The sequence below is a fragment of the Channa argus genome, chromosome 16, assembly GCF_033026475.1.
Source record: "Channa argus isolate prfri chromosome 16, Channa argus male v1.0, whole genome shotgun sequence".
Lineage (NCBI taxonomy): Eukaryota > Metazoa > Chordata > Actinopteri > Anabantiformes > Channidae > Channa > Channa argus.
This window is the reverse complement of record NC_090212.1, coordinates 3503445-3519441: the sequence shown is the minus strand read 5'-3', so window position 1 is coordinate 3519441 and position 15997 is coordinate 3503445. Positions and strand designations below refer to the sequence as shown.

General features: G+C 37.0%; 2 protein-coding genes across 4 annotated transcripts in view; one reads left to right on the top strand and one right to left on the bottom strand.

The window, feature by feature from the left end:
- The window catches only part of rbks (ribokinase), a 37445-nt gene extending 30128 nt beyond the window's left edge, over window positions 1-7317 (bottom strand). The window contains exons 1-2 of one of the 3 annotated variants that reach the window (XM_067478630.1): window positions 7183-7317; window positions 4528-4589 (exon numbers count right to left, since the gene is read on the bottom strand). In XM_067478630.1, the coding sequence (XP_067334731.1) occupies window positions 4528-4589; window positions 7183-7254 (134 nt within the window). In that variant the 5' untranslated portion in view covers window positions 7255-7317. The remainder of the gene's footprint in view (window positions 1-4527; window positions 4590-7182) is intronic. The other 2 variants (XM_067478628.1, XM_067478629.1) reach the window with 2 other exon arrangements.
- Window positions 7318-7432: 115 nt separating this feature from the next.
- Window positions 7433-15997, top strand: part of babam2 (BRISC and BRCA1 A complex member 2) — a 72443-nt gene continuing 63878 nt past the window's right edge. Inside the window, exons 1-4 of the mRNA XM_067478627.1 lie at window positions 7433-7563; window positions 8165-8311; window positions 10022-10098; window positions 13700-13794. Coding sequence (XP_067334728.1) covers window positions 8175-8311; window positions 10022-10098; window positions 13700-13794 — 309 coding nt within the window. The 5' untranslated portion in view covers window positions 7433-7563; window positions 8165-8174. The remainder of the gene's footprint in view (window positions 7564-8164; window positions 8312-10021; window positions 10099-13699; window positions 13795-15997) is intronic.

The window sequence follows — 15997 nt, the reverse complement described above, 5'->3', positions numbered from 1 at the left end:
CAATATTGCAATTGATTTTGACTCATTTATAGGCCAGTGTAACTGTTTGTTTCGCTTTATATTTATATATGTATACACACACACACACACACACACACACACACACACAGCATGTGTACATATACAGCATATATACAGCATGTGTGTGTATATATACTAGTGCTGGTCAAATAATGAGAATATATTCACAAAGTTGATTTATTTCACTAATTCCATTCAAGAAGTGACACTTGTATAATGTATATATTCATTCCACACAGACTGATATATTTCAAGTGTTTATTTCTTTTAATTTTGATGATTATAACTGACAACTAATGAAAACCCCAAATTCAGTATCTCAGAAAATTTGAATATTAGACCAATACAAAGAAAAAAAATTTCCACACTCTAATCAGCTAATTACCTCAAAACACCTGCAAAGGCCTTTAAATGGTCTCTCAGTCTAGTTCTGTAGGCTACACAATAATGGGGAAGACTGCTGAGTTGAAAGTTGTCCAAAAGACGACCATTGACACCTTGCACAAGGAGGGCAGGACACAAACGGTCATTGCAAACGAGGCTGGCTGTTCACAGAGCTCTGTGTCCAAGCACATTAATAGAGAGGCGAAGGGAAGGAAAAGATGTGGTAGAAAAAATTGTACAAGCAATAGGGATAACTGCACCCTGGAGACAATTGTGAAATGAAACCCATTCAACAATGGGACTGTTTTCAAAGACTGTATTCAAAGAGTGGACTGCAGCTGGAGTCAGTGCTTCAAGAACCACTACGCACAGACGTATGCAAGACCTGGGTTTCAGCTGTCGCATTCCTTGTGTCAAGCCACTCTTGAACAACAGACAGCGTCAGAAGCGTTTCGCCTGGGCTAAAGACAAAAAGGACTGGACTGCTGCTGAGTGCTCCAAAGTTATGTTCTCAGAGGAAAGTTAATTTTGCATTTCCTTTGGAAATCAGGGTCCCAGAGTCTGGTTTAACGTTTAAGGACCATGGTATCCCTGTTCTTGATTGGCCAGCAAACTTGCCTGACCTTAACCCCATAGAAAATCTATGGGGCATTTTGAAGAAGAAGATGCGATATGCCAAATCCAACAATGCAAAAGAGCTGAAGACCACTATCAGAGCAACCTGGGCTCTCATAACACCTGATCGACTCCATGCCACACCGCATTGCTGCAGTAATTCAGGGAAAAGGAGCCCAACTAAGTATTGAATGCTGTACATGCTCATACTTTTCACGTCCTTTCTTTGTATTGGTCTCAAGTAATATTCAAATTTTCTTAGATACTGAATTTGGGTTTTTCACTAGTTGTAGTTATAATCATCAAAATTAAAAGAAATCAACGCGTGAAATATATCAGTCTGTGTGGAATGAATGTATACATTACACAAGTTTCACTTCTTTAATGGAATTAGTGAAATAAATCAACTTTGTGAAGATATTCTAATTATATGTCCAGCATTTATTTGACTGGTCAAATAAGCACCTGTGTATATATATGTGTGTGTGTGTGTGTGTGTGTGTGTGTATATATATATATATATATATATATATATATTTTTTTTTTTTTTATTCAATTAAATTTTACATAGTAAAACCTTTAGGAGCCTTTAAAGATTAGATAAATGAGAAGTGAAAATCATGACAAATGCTCATACTTCACATATCATAAAGGGGCTGCATGTAGACATCGCTTCATTTTAAGGGTCATTTGACAAAAAACTAAATGGGAAAAAAAAACACTGCACTAAAATATGCTGACAGCAACAGTAAGCGGTCACTAAAGACAATGTCATCAAATTATAAAAAAGAATGCAAAATGGTTGAAGATAAAATATCACACATATTTACATTACAACAAGTCTAATAAAAACATTAAATAAAGGCATGGTTTGCTGTACCCTGTGGTGCTTGCTTTCGGTGATCGAGTGTTTGCATATCTCCACTCAGTAAGATGTAGCAGTAGGGGGCACTGTATGGCTCTGAGAGTGGGTTAAAAGCATGAACAGTTCTGCTCACCCTCTTTGCATTGCAGATAGGAGATAATTAAGCACAACCGTTTACTACTAAACTACATGCAGTAAAACAGCAGCTCTACGTTTATAACAAATCCCTGCAGTGACCTTTGTTACACTTGTGTATTTTTATGGCAAGACAGTAGTGGAAATGAACAAAATGTGTGAGACTGTATGTGTATGTGCCTCGGCCGTCGGTCTGTCAATTGTACTGCCACCCAAACACTGGCAGTTCAAGACAACTGGATTTCTAACTTCAAAGCCATGCATAGCACTTTGAAGGGCTCCGAATGTACCCCAACTACCCTCCCCTACTCGCATTCTGACCTCCATCCAAAAACACCCAACCTCACACGCAAACACACTCTTCAAAAACAGGCTGTTTCCCGTTAACGTATTAGGGTCTTAATTGACAATTCCTGCCCTTCAAAGCAGAAAGTCACTGGTTGAATTGCTAATGAGCAACAAAATAAAATCCAAGTACAAGCAGGCATATGTTTCTGGTAAATGGGGACTTGTGGAGTGACAACTAGAACATGGCAATTTGAAGTGGAGTGTGCACTCACAAAATTCTTTAAAACTTTGCACCAGCTGCACACACTGTAGTTGTTCATTCAGCTCTCCGTTTGCTGGCACCAAGGTAAGAGTTATTTAGTTCAGGTTCCACATAAAAAAAAACATTTCTACAAAAAACCTACTTAACAAAGAAAGGACAATCTTTAGTTGGCGGGAGCCCAAAGGGACATTTGTCTTTGGTGATTGTATCATTCCTCAGAAAACGTATGGTTATGGTAAATGGTGACAAATACTGTAGTTTTCAACTAACCTATTGTCCTGAAGCTGATGACTAATAATTTGCGAGAATTAATCCTACTTGGCTCAACAAATCTCCCCACAAACAAGGATGAAGCAACATAGACATTTTACTACGTAATAATCATATCCCATTGTCTGCACATTTAAAAAAATTACAGATTACGCACCTGCAATTGACACATCTGCATCAGCTGTCAACGCCTAATCAATCATTTGGTTTAAAGTAGTAATCATACTTTTTTTTTTTTTTTTAATAGAAGCGCATGCATTCTGAAACTAGTGTTTTCAATTTCAATGAACCATGTGTCATTAGACCCCAAAGCCGGCTCAATATTAGTGTCTAATGCCCTAAAAGCTACTAAACCACATATGCTCTCTATGCTCTTTTGGATTTTTGGAAGAATTACTAAAAACACAGTAGCATGTCTAACTTTAGAGCACTTCCTCTATTTTTGTCAGATCATTGCAAGCCATGGTGGAAAACACCCCTCAGCATATATGCCTTTTTTTTTTTTCACAAGCTTGCACGTCAAAATAAAATCCCTGAAGGAAAAATAGTAAATTGGATGTGGTGGCTAATAATACTAAAGGGGAAAAAACATACACAAAGACAACTGACTGTTCGCTATGCCTATTTTTGCTACACCTGTCTGTTCGTGTGGGGGACTTACAGTGACAACTGAGACAGCTTTTCCCTTTAAAATTGTTAATAATTTCAAAAGCATTTATTTCAAATAGAGGTAGAGAAAAATAGGACATAACTGTTGGGGGTTCTCAGTTTTGCGATACCTTCCTTAGCAAGCACGAATCCAGCTTTAGTTACTTAAAAGCATCTGCTAAATGACTAACTGTAATTGTAAAAGTCATTTTGGGACTTAAAGAAACAAAGATGTCACTTTATTATCCTCTCTTTAAATGTCAAGTGGATCTTAAAAGATACATGTGTGGAAGTCAAATTTCTATATATCGCTTGCCGTATTTAGTTGTGGTTGCTAAAGCTATGACTGAATGAGTGGACAGTTACTGTTTAGGGAAAAAGTTTATCAAACAGCCAAATATGGTGAGAGTGAATGAAGCCTAGTTAAAACTGTGGCTTTCAACCTTTTGGGTTGTGAGGAAATAAAGTAATGTGTGGGGGTTGTGAATTTTCCTCACACATTATGGCCTTGTGTGGAAATGAGCTGTGATTTGTTTAACTTTTCCATTTTGGACTGTTTCATCTGAAGTCATTTTAGAGGCACATAGAAGTATCCAGATTTTTACCCGATCCTCCACATTGACCTCCTTGAAGAAGTTCTGACCTATAAGCTGTGAGTCACTGGGGTTAAATGACAGGTCATTCCAATGCTGTAAAAAGGGTTTTCAGCTGTGATAGACACAGAGAGTTTAATACATTTCAGCAAACCTTTTTTCTATTTTTATCTTATTAGATTTAGAAATGTCTTGCTTCATTTACTGCTTTGCATTTTTGAAAAACATGTCCTAATATGGCGACGTCTTTCCTGTTGGGCCTACCTGAGGAAGCAGAGGAGTTTCCTGAATGCAGATTGAGCAATAGACATTTTGTAGTCAGCCTTTTCATTTTATATATGATTAATTTTAGGAGGCACACATAATCCTGATATTACTGTTACAATTTCCTTCACTGATTATAGTGACTGATTCGAAAAGGTTAAATAATAGCTAAATTTACTCACCTTACCAAGTCCGTCATGCAGGAACCAACCACCACCACATCAAAAGCCTCTTCAGTCATGATCTGATTATGACACATTTGTGTTATTTCTATAGCAGCAAAACTACTAATTTCTTTATGTGACATATCTTAATAATTCTGTATTTAAATTATACCTTAATAATTTAGGGAACTTTTAAAATTTCTAAATTTTCACGGCTTTCCTGTAGGCCTTTTCATAAACATGGAAAAAAGAAGAATGCCCAGACCTGACTTTAATGCAACCTCTAAATAAAAGTCACCTCAAATAATTATATCGTTCACATTAGCATGAGCTTGATGAAAACAAGGAAAAAGGTAAAAATAGAGCATTCATCACTGTCTGACTTGAAGAGGTTCCAATCTTCTTGGGGATGGAGGGGGTATTTTAATGCTTCACCACGTGAACGCACTGCAGCCCAGCAAAGTCTTTAATTAATTCAATCCTCGGCTTGTATCAGAGCTAATACTAGTGTGTTAATCTCTTCAAATCTCTTCCTAGGCAGTGGAAGACTTGGAAAGCTTGGCCGCTGGCTGTAGGATGGCTCAATTCTCTCTCTCCCACATCTAGTAGCATATTGTTTTCCCTCTGCAGGCATGGAAGACTATAGACTAGAACCCTCCATATCTCCACTGCAGGAGAACATTTTGAGGTTTGCATAGTCTGACCGATTGAAACAGCAGGGGACCCTTTTAAAGGCCTCTATTGCTTGTTGAATTTTAAGATGAATTATGACGCTGTAGCTGACAAACCTGAAAAGGTGTTTACAGCTTCACGCCAAAATTGTTTAACCATTCACTTATTACCTACAGCTTGAAAAAAGGTTGCACTTTGCTTCAGGCAAAATATTATATGTGACATTATATAAATGTTGACACAGTTTGGCGAGTAATAGAACAAACTGTTCTCTAAAATGACAATTTAATTTAAATGCAAATCAAAGTTGCATGCACTGGGTTAAATTATTTAGACTGAGCTGAAATCAAAATCCAGATGAAACTCCTGTTGGAACCATTTTGAAAGAACTTGTAAGATTACATATTTTGCCTATGTCTGGTTAGGCATTCAAGACTTAACTGGATAATGATTGTTATTACAATGATATGACCATTTATGTTTAAAAATGCTTTCAGAAGTTAAGATAATCACTGTAATCACCAATATATTTATCTTACCCTCTTCCACCCCCACCTCTGAATCACATACACTTAGTTTGTAAAAGCCTCTTTTTTCCCCAGTGCCATAGTTTCCTATTTAAAAATACTATTTAGGGATTCAAAAGAAAACTCAACTGTAGCTGAATGTTAAACTAATAAGACCTACAGTATGACATTTTGAATGGCTGGATGATATCCAATTAACACAATTTACTGTTGTGATTTCTACCGGATACTTTTCTGACTTATTCAGAATCTTCTCCATGCAGGTGGAATTTTCCAGTTGTGAATCAGCTCGTCACATTCTAAAACAGTGGCTCTGCTGCACATACTGATTTTAAAATCTTTTTGTTGATTTTTTTCATTTTTATTTTAGCCAGATTGAAACAACATGTTTTCAGTCTGTGAGTTGTGGGCTATGGTGGCTACATCCAACAGAAATGCCAAACAGTCACCCTCCCCTGTAAATTACTGAATAAAACCAATACAGGATTAAGCGTAAAAGTCATGCATTAAACTTTATTGTTAGTCAGCGATAAGATTAACAACAGTTGGTGGTTGTAAACGTTGTGGTAGACAGGTATCTACATATAGTTATTAATATTGTTGCTGATCAGGGTATATAATATTTTATGTATACTAAATAGTATATTCATTAACTTGAGATAATGGTTTGAATGAATGTTGGTAGTACTCTAAACGTAATAAATTAGGATTTTAAAGTAAACACTTCCCAGAAAGCATTGTACACCTCTCTTTTTGCAGTAATGTAGATAACATCCATAGTGGAAACTAATTAAATGTTTTAATCAACTAAACTATGCTAACCATAATGATGGTAAGAGTGGACTTCAGTCCTTACCCCCGAGACACATTCCATTAAGTTATATTATTGTGAAAGCAGTCTCAGATTTTTATTTCTTATAAGTTTTGAAGTTGTTCACATCAAACGATATTGTGACCCTAAACTCAGAAATGTCAAAGGAAAGTAAATCCTAAACAACTGTCCAACTAAACACAATTGTTAAGTCAATTGGCACAATGTCAATGACACAATTAAATAAACAATTATGTCAACTAAATATCTTGAGTTACACAACTGGATCCATTTTTTCCATTTTGAACTTTGTCAAGTTCAATTAGCTTAACTCAGATTCCATGTACTGACTGTTATGATAATTTTATAACTGCACAAATATGTGCCATATTCAAGTAATACAAAATATAAGTTTGACTTGTGTTACAGTAAACTATGCCTACAAATCCTAATTTCGCAACTAAATATTTATATACAGCTGCGAGTTCAAAGTTGCTCCGTCACACGATGGATATCGAATTTAAAGCAAGTACATGTAACCAAATGTTTTACTGCAAATAATAGGATTTTTGTGGAATAAAACGGCTATGTGTCCCAGCTTCTTTAGAAAGTTGAACAAAGTGCCTTGAGACAAACAGTTGAAAAATGTGACGCAATATTTACCTGGAATTCAAATTTGGTCTTGCAGAGTGGACAACTCGTCCCGACCACAATCAAGTGACCGTTAAAGAGCATGCAACGATAGCTACATATCCGTACAGCTATTGCCAGACTCGTTGTTGTCACTCAATCAACATATACACATGTAACATTTCTTAAAACCATATATGTTTATTCAAGTGAATGGAAAGAGGCTGTGCGAGTCATATAACGAAGGGAATTTGGTTGCTGGCAATGAAAACCCCCGTTGTGTTAACAGGCATTTAACCGGCAACTAAGTAGGGGGCTTTCCGAAGGACCCAAACAACATGTACCGGAAGTTTTGAGAGAATGAAGTAAACATTGGAGTTAACGCTGAACTTATCCTATTTACAGTTCTTTCAGGTACTCTAACACACCATGTTGTGTATTTAGATTGATAATAATGAACAGTTTATTTTTCGAGAATGCTCATCGCTGATCCAGTTTGACGCCTCTGTCTGTCGTAAGCTAATGATGGCTAAAACAAGCTTAAAGTAAATAGTGTTGAATTCTGATACAAGCGGTTGCCCAACTTTCCTCGAAACAATGAAAGTAACAGTTAGGGCAAACAAATGTGTATAGCAGGAGCTTATAGAAGTACTTCGTTATGTGTTTTCAGTGTAACGTGGACGGTCAAGGAAGTGTATAATGAAGGAGGAGGCAAGCGGCGTAGCTAAAGTTGTCTCCTCGCGATAGCTCTTTTCCATTCGAAAAACATGGTTTTATAACTCTCTCTAAACTTTCAGTGATATCGAGGTAGAATAAATTGCTTTGTCAGCCAGCACATTATTTTGCCTAAAATACTTTTTCTCCGAAAGACCTTATCCCTCTGATGTGCATAACAATAACGATTTCCATGATACCAGGAAATGACAGCTGCGAATGATCCTGTCACCGACGTGATGTAGCTCACGTTCGTTGAATCTGCAGTTCATGCTATTGTATTTTGAAACACTATTCTCAGAGCGGACAAAATGAACAACATGCCCCCTGAGGTCGCACTGCACCGGATATCACCCGAGTTGCGGCCTTTGCTGTGCAGCGTAGTGAGGAATGGGCGTGTTGGACTGGACTCCACAAACTGTCTCCGTGTCACAGACCTCAAAACCGGGTGAGATGTAGTTGTGCATAATTTCTTCCTATTGTGAAAGACATGGTACATCAGTCTCTTGGTACTGCAATGTTGCACCCAACGGATAAATATTTTTATTTTTATAATTTTTAAAGAAATATTTACACATATTGACTCATCTACACAGTTTAATATAAGTACTAACATCTGATATTTACTTTTTATCTCCTGTTTTGGTTTTATTCAATTATTTACAGGGGGGGGATGACTATTTGGCATTTCTGGTGGATTTAGCAACCATAGCTCGCAACTCACAGACTGAACACATGTTGTTTAGGTACATATCTGGCTAAAATGAAAAAATCAGTATGTGCAGCAGAGCCAGTGTTTTACAATGTGAACAGTTCAAATCTGGAATGACTGGGTATAAAGGTAGCATTTCAGAGAGGCTCTCGAATGGAAAGATGGCCAGAGGTTCCCCAATTTGACCAACTGTGTCTAAAAAACAAAACAAAAAAAAAACTGAAAAATGTTCCTAAACATACAATAGCAAAGACTTGAAGATCCCATCAAATACAGTATATAATAGCATCAAAAGATATTCAGGAGGAATCTGCTCAGGGGACAAGGTTGAAGGTCAAATCTGGCAGCACTGCATTAAAAACAGGCATGATTCTCTACTGAACACCACTTCATAGGCTCAGGAACACTTCCAGAAATCACTGTCTGTGGACACAGTTACCTGTACAATCCACAAACTTAAGTTAAAGCTGTGTCATGCAAAGAAGAAGTCATAGGTGAACATGATCCAGAAATGCCGCCGTGTTCACTGGTCTGACGCAAAATGGAAAACTGTTCTATGGTCAGATGAATCAAAATTTAAAATTCTTATTGGAAACCATGGACGCCATATCGTTTGGACTAAAGAGAAGAGGGACCATCCAGCTTATCAACGGACAGTTCAAAAGCCTGCATCTCTGATGGTATGGGCTGCATTAGTGCCTATGGTATGGGCAGCTTACACATCTGGAAAGGCACCATCAATACTGCAAATGTCAATGTCTGAATAACTTATCAATTGTTTGGTGTCGTCTTGGTCTCATGAACCCATAATCAAAATCTGAACATCATGATGACAGGGGACTTTTTAAATAAATGGTCTGCACTTATATATTGCTTTTATACCTATTGGTACTCTAACCGCTTTACACTGCTTCTAATCCACCCATTCACAATCACACCAAGAACCCACACGCTCATGGAGCAACTAAGCTGCAATCCAGGTGTCTTGCTCTTGCTCAAGGACACTTCGACATGTAACCGGAGTAGCCGAGGATCAAACCAATAACTGTGTGATTGGTGGACGCACGCTGTAACCCCTGCACCACAGTGGCCCTAAATTGAGATCAAACCAGTACATTTAGTAGATCATCCATGAATCAAATGATTTTTGCAGTTAATTACCTTGTTAGAGAGCAGCATGTTATGCAATCAGTGCTAAAATATTGACCAGCTGGACATGTGCATTCAAAGTTTAAGGAGGTCAAATTAAGTTCACCTTTTAAAGGTTATAGTGCATTTTAGGTGCATTCTGAAAATGCACCCGAAGGTCAAAAATCATTTTTTGTGAGCATCTATCTGTCTATGCAGTTAATTTGCATTATATTTCATAGTATTACATGAGTCTTGTTCTTTATTGTTCTAGCTTGCCTTTGCCTGCTGACCTTCCCTTGTTGTTTTCATGTTCAGATGTACTTCTTTGACTCCTGGGCCTTGCTGTGACCGGTTCAAACTTCATATCCCCTATGCTGGAGAAACCCTCAAATGTAAGTAAACAAGTCACTCTCTTGTTTGTTATTTTCAGATAAGTTCAGCCTGATGTGTTGGTTTGAGTAAATAGCCACTGATTTACTGAGCCTTGAGTCGACGCAATACTGTTATTTTTGGCCTCTGACAAGGCAATTTGGTGGGAGAAACTAATAGTAAAGCTTTGCTTTTCCTTTTTTAGTCACAGAGTTGTAGTACAACTTGGGAACTTGGGGTCAGCTTAGGCTCTTCCCAGTCTTTAAATTCATTTTTCCCTGTCTGTAATTATTAATTTAGTCTTAGATGAATGAATAGGAAATAGAAATTCGGAGTAATCATGCTGATTGAACAATTCATGACAATTGTTATACCATCTTTACCAGCAATTCTTTGTGCTCTAATGTATAAGTGCGGACAGGATTTTAATTTGCAGATCTTCTACTGTGCTCAGGTTAATTAGTCTGGTTTAATGGACCTGCAAGACAATGTCCCTGCTTTTTTGAATTGAATTCAGGTAAAACCTGTTCGCAAAACATTGAATATCTATCCCAGAGATGTTTGTAGATGAGAGCTGCAGGTCAAGCCCACCCACGGACAAGTTAGAGTTTTTATGCAAAACTCCATAAATACTATATTAAAATAAGCACAGTAGCTTTAGAAAGTATTCAGAGCCCATTTTAATGTTTTTGCACGTGTTGGATTATGTTTATGATTTGTCTGAATTTGCATGTGCAAATTTTGATTTTAAATCTACTCTCACCAACCCATAAAAAACCCAGCGGCCACTCTTAACAGTGTTTTAGTTCTCTGCAGAGATGGGAAAGCCCTCTCAGTATAGAGCTGTCTTTTATGGTATATTTGCTAAACTCAACCACTTTAAGTTAAAGGTACACTGCATGCCAACCTGCTTGAACATCTTTGAGAGACCTGAAGAGTCAAGATGTGTCCTTGCCTGTATTTTCCAGAGCTATATATACTCAGTTTTTTGCAGTAGCGTTACAGAGTTAAGTATCTTGCCACAAACAATCTTGCAAGACTCGAGGCTGTAACTGGTGCCAAATGGGATTTTAGATGGTACTGAATTAAGGGACTAAAAACTTTTGTAAATGAGAGATGTGTTTTTTTTTTTATTTGTTTTTCATTTGCAAATTTTGCAAAAACATCTTTTTACAGTACTTGTAATTACTACTATTTCTAATGGAAAGAAATTGAGTGTCTAATGAAATCTAGAATTTTATTATTAACATTAATTTTAATAACAATATTCCATAAACACAATTAAGTGTAGGAAAAGTAAAGGGGTGTAAATACTGTATTCAGCACACCTTTTTAAACTAAACATAGTTATGTGGAGAAACTCCAATGAAAATGGAAAAATCATGATGATGTCATTGCTTAGAGATGTAGCAAGCTGTAAGACTAAAAGCCCACAGGAATTCCTTAACTACAAAAACAAGATGGTGCTTAATCAGTAAAATGATACCAGTAAAAGTGATGTTGTTTGTGCCACTGAACTTTTACTGGAATTGTCTCTCACTTCTAAAGCAAGTTCCCACATCAGAGTCTTTTCCATGCCTCCGAAAGAGCCCAGTGGGCAACATAACTAAATGTTAAGTGATCATAATCATGAATTAGAATGATTTTTAACTTGCTGCTGGTGTAATTACAGTGACTCACAAGACCAAAGTAAGGCCTGTCTGTGCACACACGTCATAAAAAGATAGGATCAGCTTTCTTCTCTTAATTTTACATGGGTATTAGCGTGTCATTAATGAAGGTAGAAGTTTAGGAAATGGAAAACAAGGAATATCTCTCATGCTACCAGAAGTGAATGAGTTTTAGCTGTACAAAACCTAATGTTGACAGGATTATGTGATCAAAATCAATGCAGGTTAAAACAGTTATCTGTCAGCTAAATTGGTGAAACAGGCTTTTGTGACTGATGAGCTACTGACAAGATCATTGAACAGAGGGTTTAAGATATTTGTCAGAGGGAAGTAAAAACCCATGACCAGGTTAGATTCATTGCATAACTTGGTGTATGGTGTTATCTTTGTCTGTGTGCAATGTTTAGTGTAAAGTTTGCCCAGCTTGGGGAAAAAACCTATGGCAAGTTAGGGGAAGTGGGATTTGCTTGTTTTTGCAGTACTGGCTAGAAATCTGTCCAGGCAATCATGGTTGTGACCTACATCAGGATGTTGTGGCTAGATTCGAGGTGTGTGTAAGATTTAAGAATGTGCAACACAGTTGTGGTGGTTTTACATTTAAAAGAAGTTGTTGTCACATCCGCCACAACAGAATGAGATTTCAATCCTGTATAATATCTGAATGCGAATACATGAGTAATGAGGAGTGATTTTAATTGATAAAGTGCTTAAAAAAGTATAAAGTTGAATATATAAAGTGCTTATATGTAAAATTCTGTTGTTGTTTTTGTATTGTAATTAATCCTATGTAAGCTACCCTGCCTTTACCATTAAGATGGTTAATACATAATTTATAACTGTCTCAGTTCAGGAAAGCACCTTCAATTTACAGAGTTTTGAAAGCTGCAAACTAAAAATGCCACTGGCATTGTGGCACATGACATCTCTGCAGCTATAGTAGTTGCTGAACTTTCCAGTGCTTTCTCCTTTGCGTGAATGTTTTGTTAGGTCAGTGATGTAGGGCCACATGTTGGTCTGTGCCATTCTACAGTATAGTTACACTGTGGACTGGAAATGCATAGCACAGTTTAGCACAGCTAAGTACAACTGATGCATGTCCAGGCTCTTCCCACTTCCCCACTGCTATTGATTCTGCTAAACAACAATCTGAGGTCTTTGTTCTCGTACGTATTGTACCCTCACTAAAATGTCTAGCTGAAACACTCTTGGAGAAGGCAAGTTATGCACTGAACAAACTCCCAGGTTGTAATGACAAAGCAGCGTATATCCTGTGAAGATTGCACATCCAAGAATCTGTCTGGACCTGTGCCCCCCTTAAAGACTTCCAGTCATACTCTTATCCCTTTACTGGACTCTTCTTCAATGGAAAAATCTTTCCATATGTTTGTCACTTCTTGCCATTACTGGAACGACAAAAAAGCAGAACAGTCTTGGAGCACACACACATAGAATTGTGCAATATCAGTGAACATTGAGAACTAGCCAAAGCAGTGTGCTGTGTTATGATGCCTTATCCTTCCAGTTAGCTCTGTTTCCAGTCTGTAGGGGTTTTTAATATATTATATGAATAAACTGGTCATTTGTTTCTGATTTTGTAACTACAGCACTAACACTTTAGCACTAATCTTTCTTTTAACTTTCATGTTGAATCAAACTTGCTTTCAGCTTTGCTTTATGTGATCTGGGTGCTTTTGTAATAATTGTCTAGTTGCTCCTTATTTTAAGTGGTCACTTTGAAATACCCCAGATATGGTTATTGCAGCAACAAAAAACAAGAAGTACCACTGTTAGATTTGGTCCACAAGAATGGTTTCTTGTAATTCAGCAAAGTTCAACTTAAAAAAATAACTCATGATATATGAGTTACCCAAAAAAATATATGACAAAGTTTAAGATATGACTTTAAGTTTTTATAGACTTAGTGTATACTGAAACTTTTCCACTTTTCTCGCAGGGGACATCATATTTAATGCTCGGTATCCAGAATTGCCGCCAGATTTTATTTTTGGAGAAGATGCTGAGTTTCTCCCTGAACCCTCTGAACTACCGGTGAGTACCTAAAGACTTAATTTAGAATCATAAAGTGCAACTTCTTCTGGATAAATTGAAAGCATTAATTCAAAATGTTAAAAAAATTGTTTCTGTTTTCCTAGCTTAGCAACTTTGTCACTAGATTTATCAACCTTTCGAGCTCTTTTTTGCAACATATATTTTGTAAAGCCACTGTTGACTTATCTAATGACTTTTTTAAAGTTTACATTTAGGTCCTTTTTCAGAGAAACGTCACTAGAATTTGCCAGTGATGACGGATCCCTATTTTTTCTGTGACTAAACTACTTCTCCTTTGTGTTTAAAAATTACAATTGACTTGAAAATTTAGGTTCGATTATATTTTGTGAAAACACACAGACTCTAGTTGCTTGAGTTAGCTTATTTACATTTAGTCATTTAGCAGACGCTTTTATCCAAAGCGACTTACAAGTGAGGTACAACGCAATAAGCTTATAACACGTCATTCTGTAGAGCAGTCAGTACATACGGCGCTATACATGAAATCTTTTCCTATCGGAAGTAGATTAAATAATTATTGTGCCTAATCATACACTATAGCTGTGACATCCGGTGTATGCAAATTACTGTGTGATATCATCTAGCAACTTTTTTGTGCATGTTTTACCTACTTTCCATTAAAAGTAGTTGCCAATGGAGGATTCTTTCATAGTGAATATGCTTTAGTTCTCAATAAAAAAACTACTATAACTACCCTTAACAAACTCAATAACTATTCTGCTATTCAGGAAAGCATTTACCAGATATTTGTTATAGTTTTATTCCTCTTAAAGCCAGATATATTCAAATGGTTTGTTTCATAGCTCCCTTGGATGGTCCTAAATTTCAGACAGATGCCTCAAACTGCTGATCACAACTTCACTGATGCTAGTAGCCAATGTGAGTTGAATCAATACCACATTCACCCCAAAGCAAGTTTATACTCTTGGAGTGAAATGATGAAATAAATCGCAGTTCATTACGACGAGTCTGTTTTGACTGCCTGTTTGTCTGCTGACCTGATAATCTCTCAGGAACCATGATTCACGAGAAAGCCAGCCCAAACAGGATAAATGATCTGCATTAAATTACGTAAAACACGCATGTTTTTTTATTATAGCTGACCCAGGAATTTGACCTAGAAAGAAAATTCAAGGCATTTCTTTGAACAGTCTGAATAATTCTGGTTTGGCCTCAACATGTAAATGGTGAGATAGTATCACCACTTGGCAAATATGGTAGTTTTGGCAAGTAAGAGAGCCAGTTTTCAAGAACTGATTGGATCAAGACTGTTTAGTTTGAAGGGAGATGTGGTTTTATTGTTTATATTTATATGAACGTCTGCTGGAGAAAGCAGTTACAACATGACCATTAGTTCCAGATAACACATTTGCATGACTTAACCACATGTGATTGTCAGTCTTGTCTTTTACTTCAACGGTCTTATCCTGGATCTTTGACTGTAAACATTTGAGCTTTTCTACAAAGACATAGAAAACATTGGTCTTGGCATGAAACATGTCACTTTTGCTCTTTCCTGTAAGACTCTTGGGTTCTTCACAATCCTTTATTGGTATTAACACTTCCAGTATCCTTGGAAATTGTAATAATTGCACTAAACGAATATCCGCCCTAATAAAAAGATGATTGTTACAAGCAAAGAAAAAATCCATTTCCAAGAACTTGTATATCATTCTGTGTCTTGTCAGTCAAAGAAGTCCTACTGTTTTGAGATGTAGCACTGCTGTGTCCACCTATTTAGGTACTGATATAACAGTGTTACTACCGCTGGTTTGTTTTCACTGTAAACAGCATTAGGCTGGCAGTTTCAGACTTACACGCTCTGGAGGCGGTTTCGATAAGCTCTGGTTTAGGGGAAGAGAACTTCCATTTTAGAGAGAGAAAGGTGTGGTTACATATTTAGTGCAGGAATAATCTTAGGCTACATCTACATAAAGCCAAGCCATAGATGCGTCTTTCCCTTCTGTCTAGACTTAAAAAGCTTTTTTTTTTTTTTTTCCTCTGGAGTGTATAAATCTGAGACCATTGGCTTGGTGGTTTAGTGTGCACAGGGAGCTTTGTGGAAATGCACTGCCAACCCCAAACTGATGGTGGCAGTGACGTGGCAGTGAGACTCCTTTCTCTGGATGGGCAAATAACTTTGTTATTTTATATGATTTTGCTTGTTCCCTGACAAAGGCAT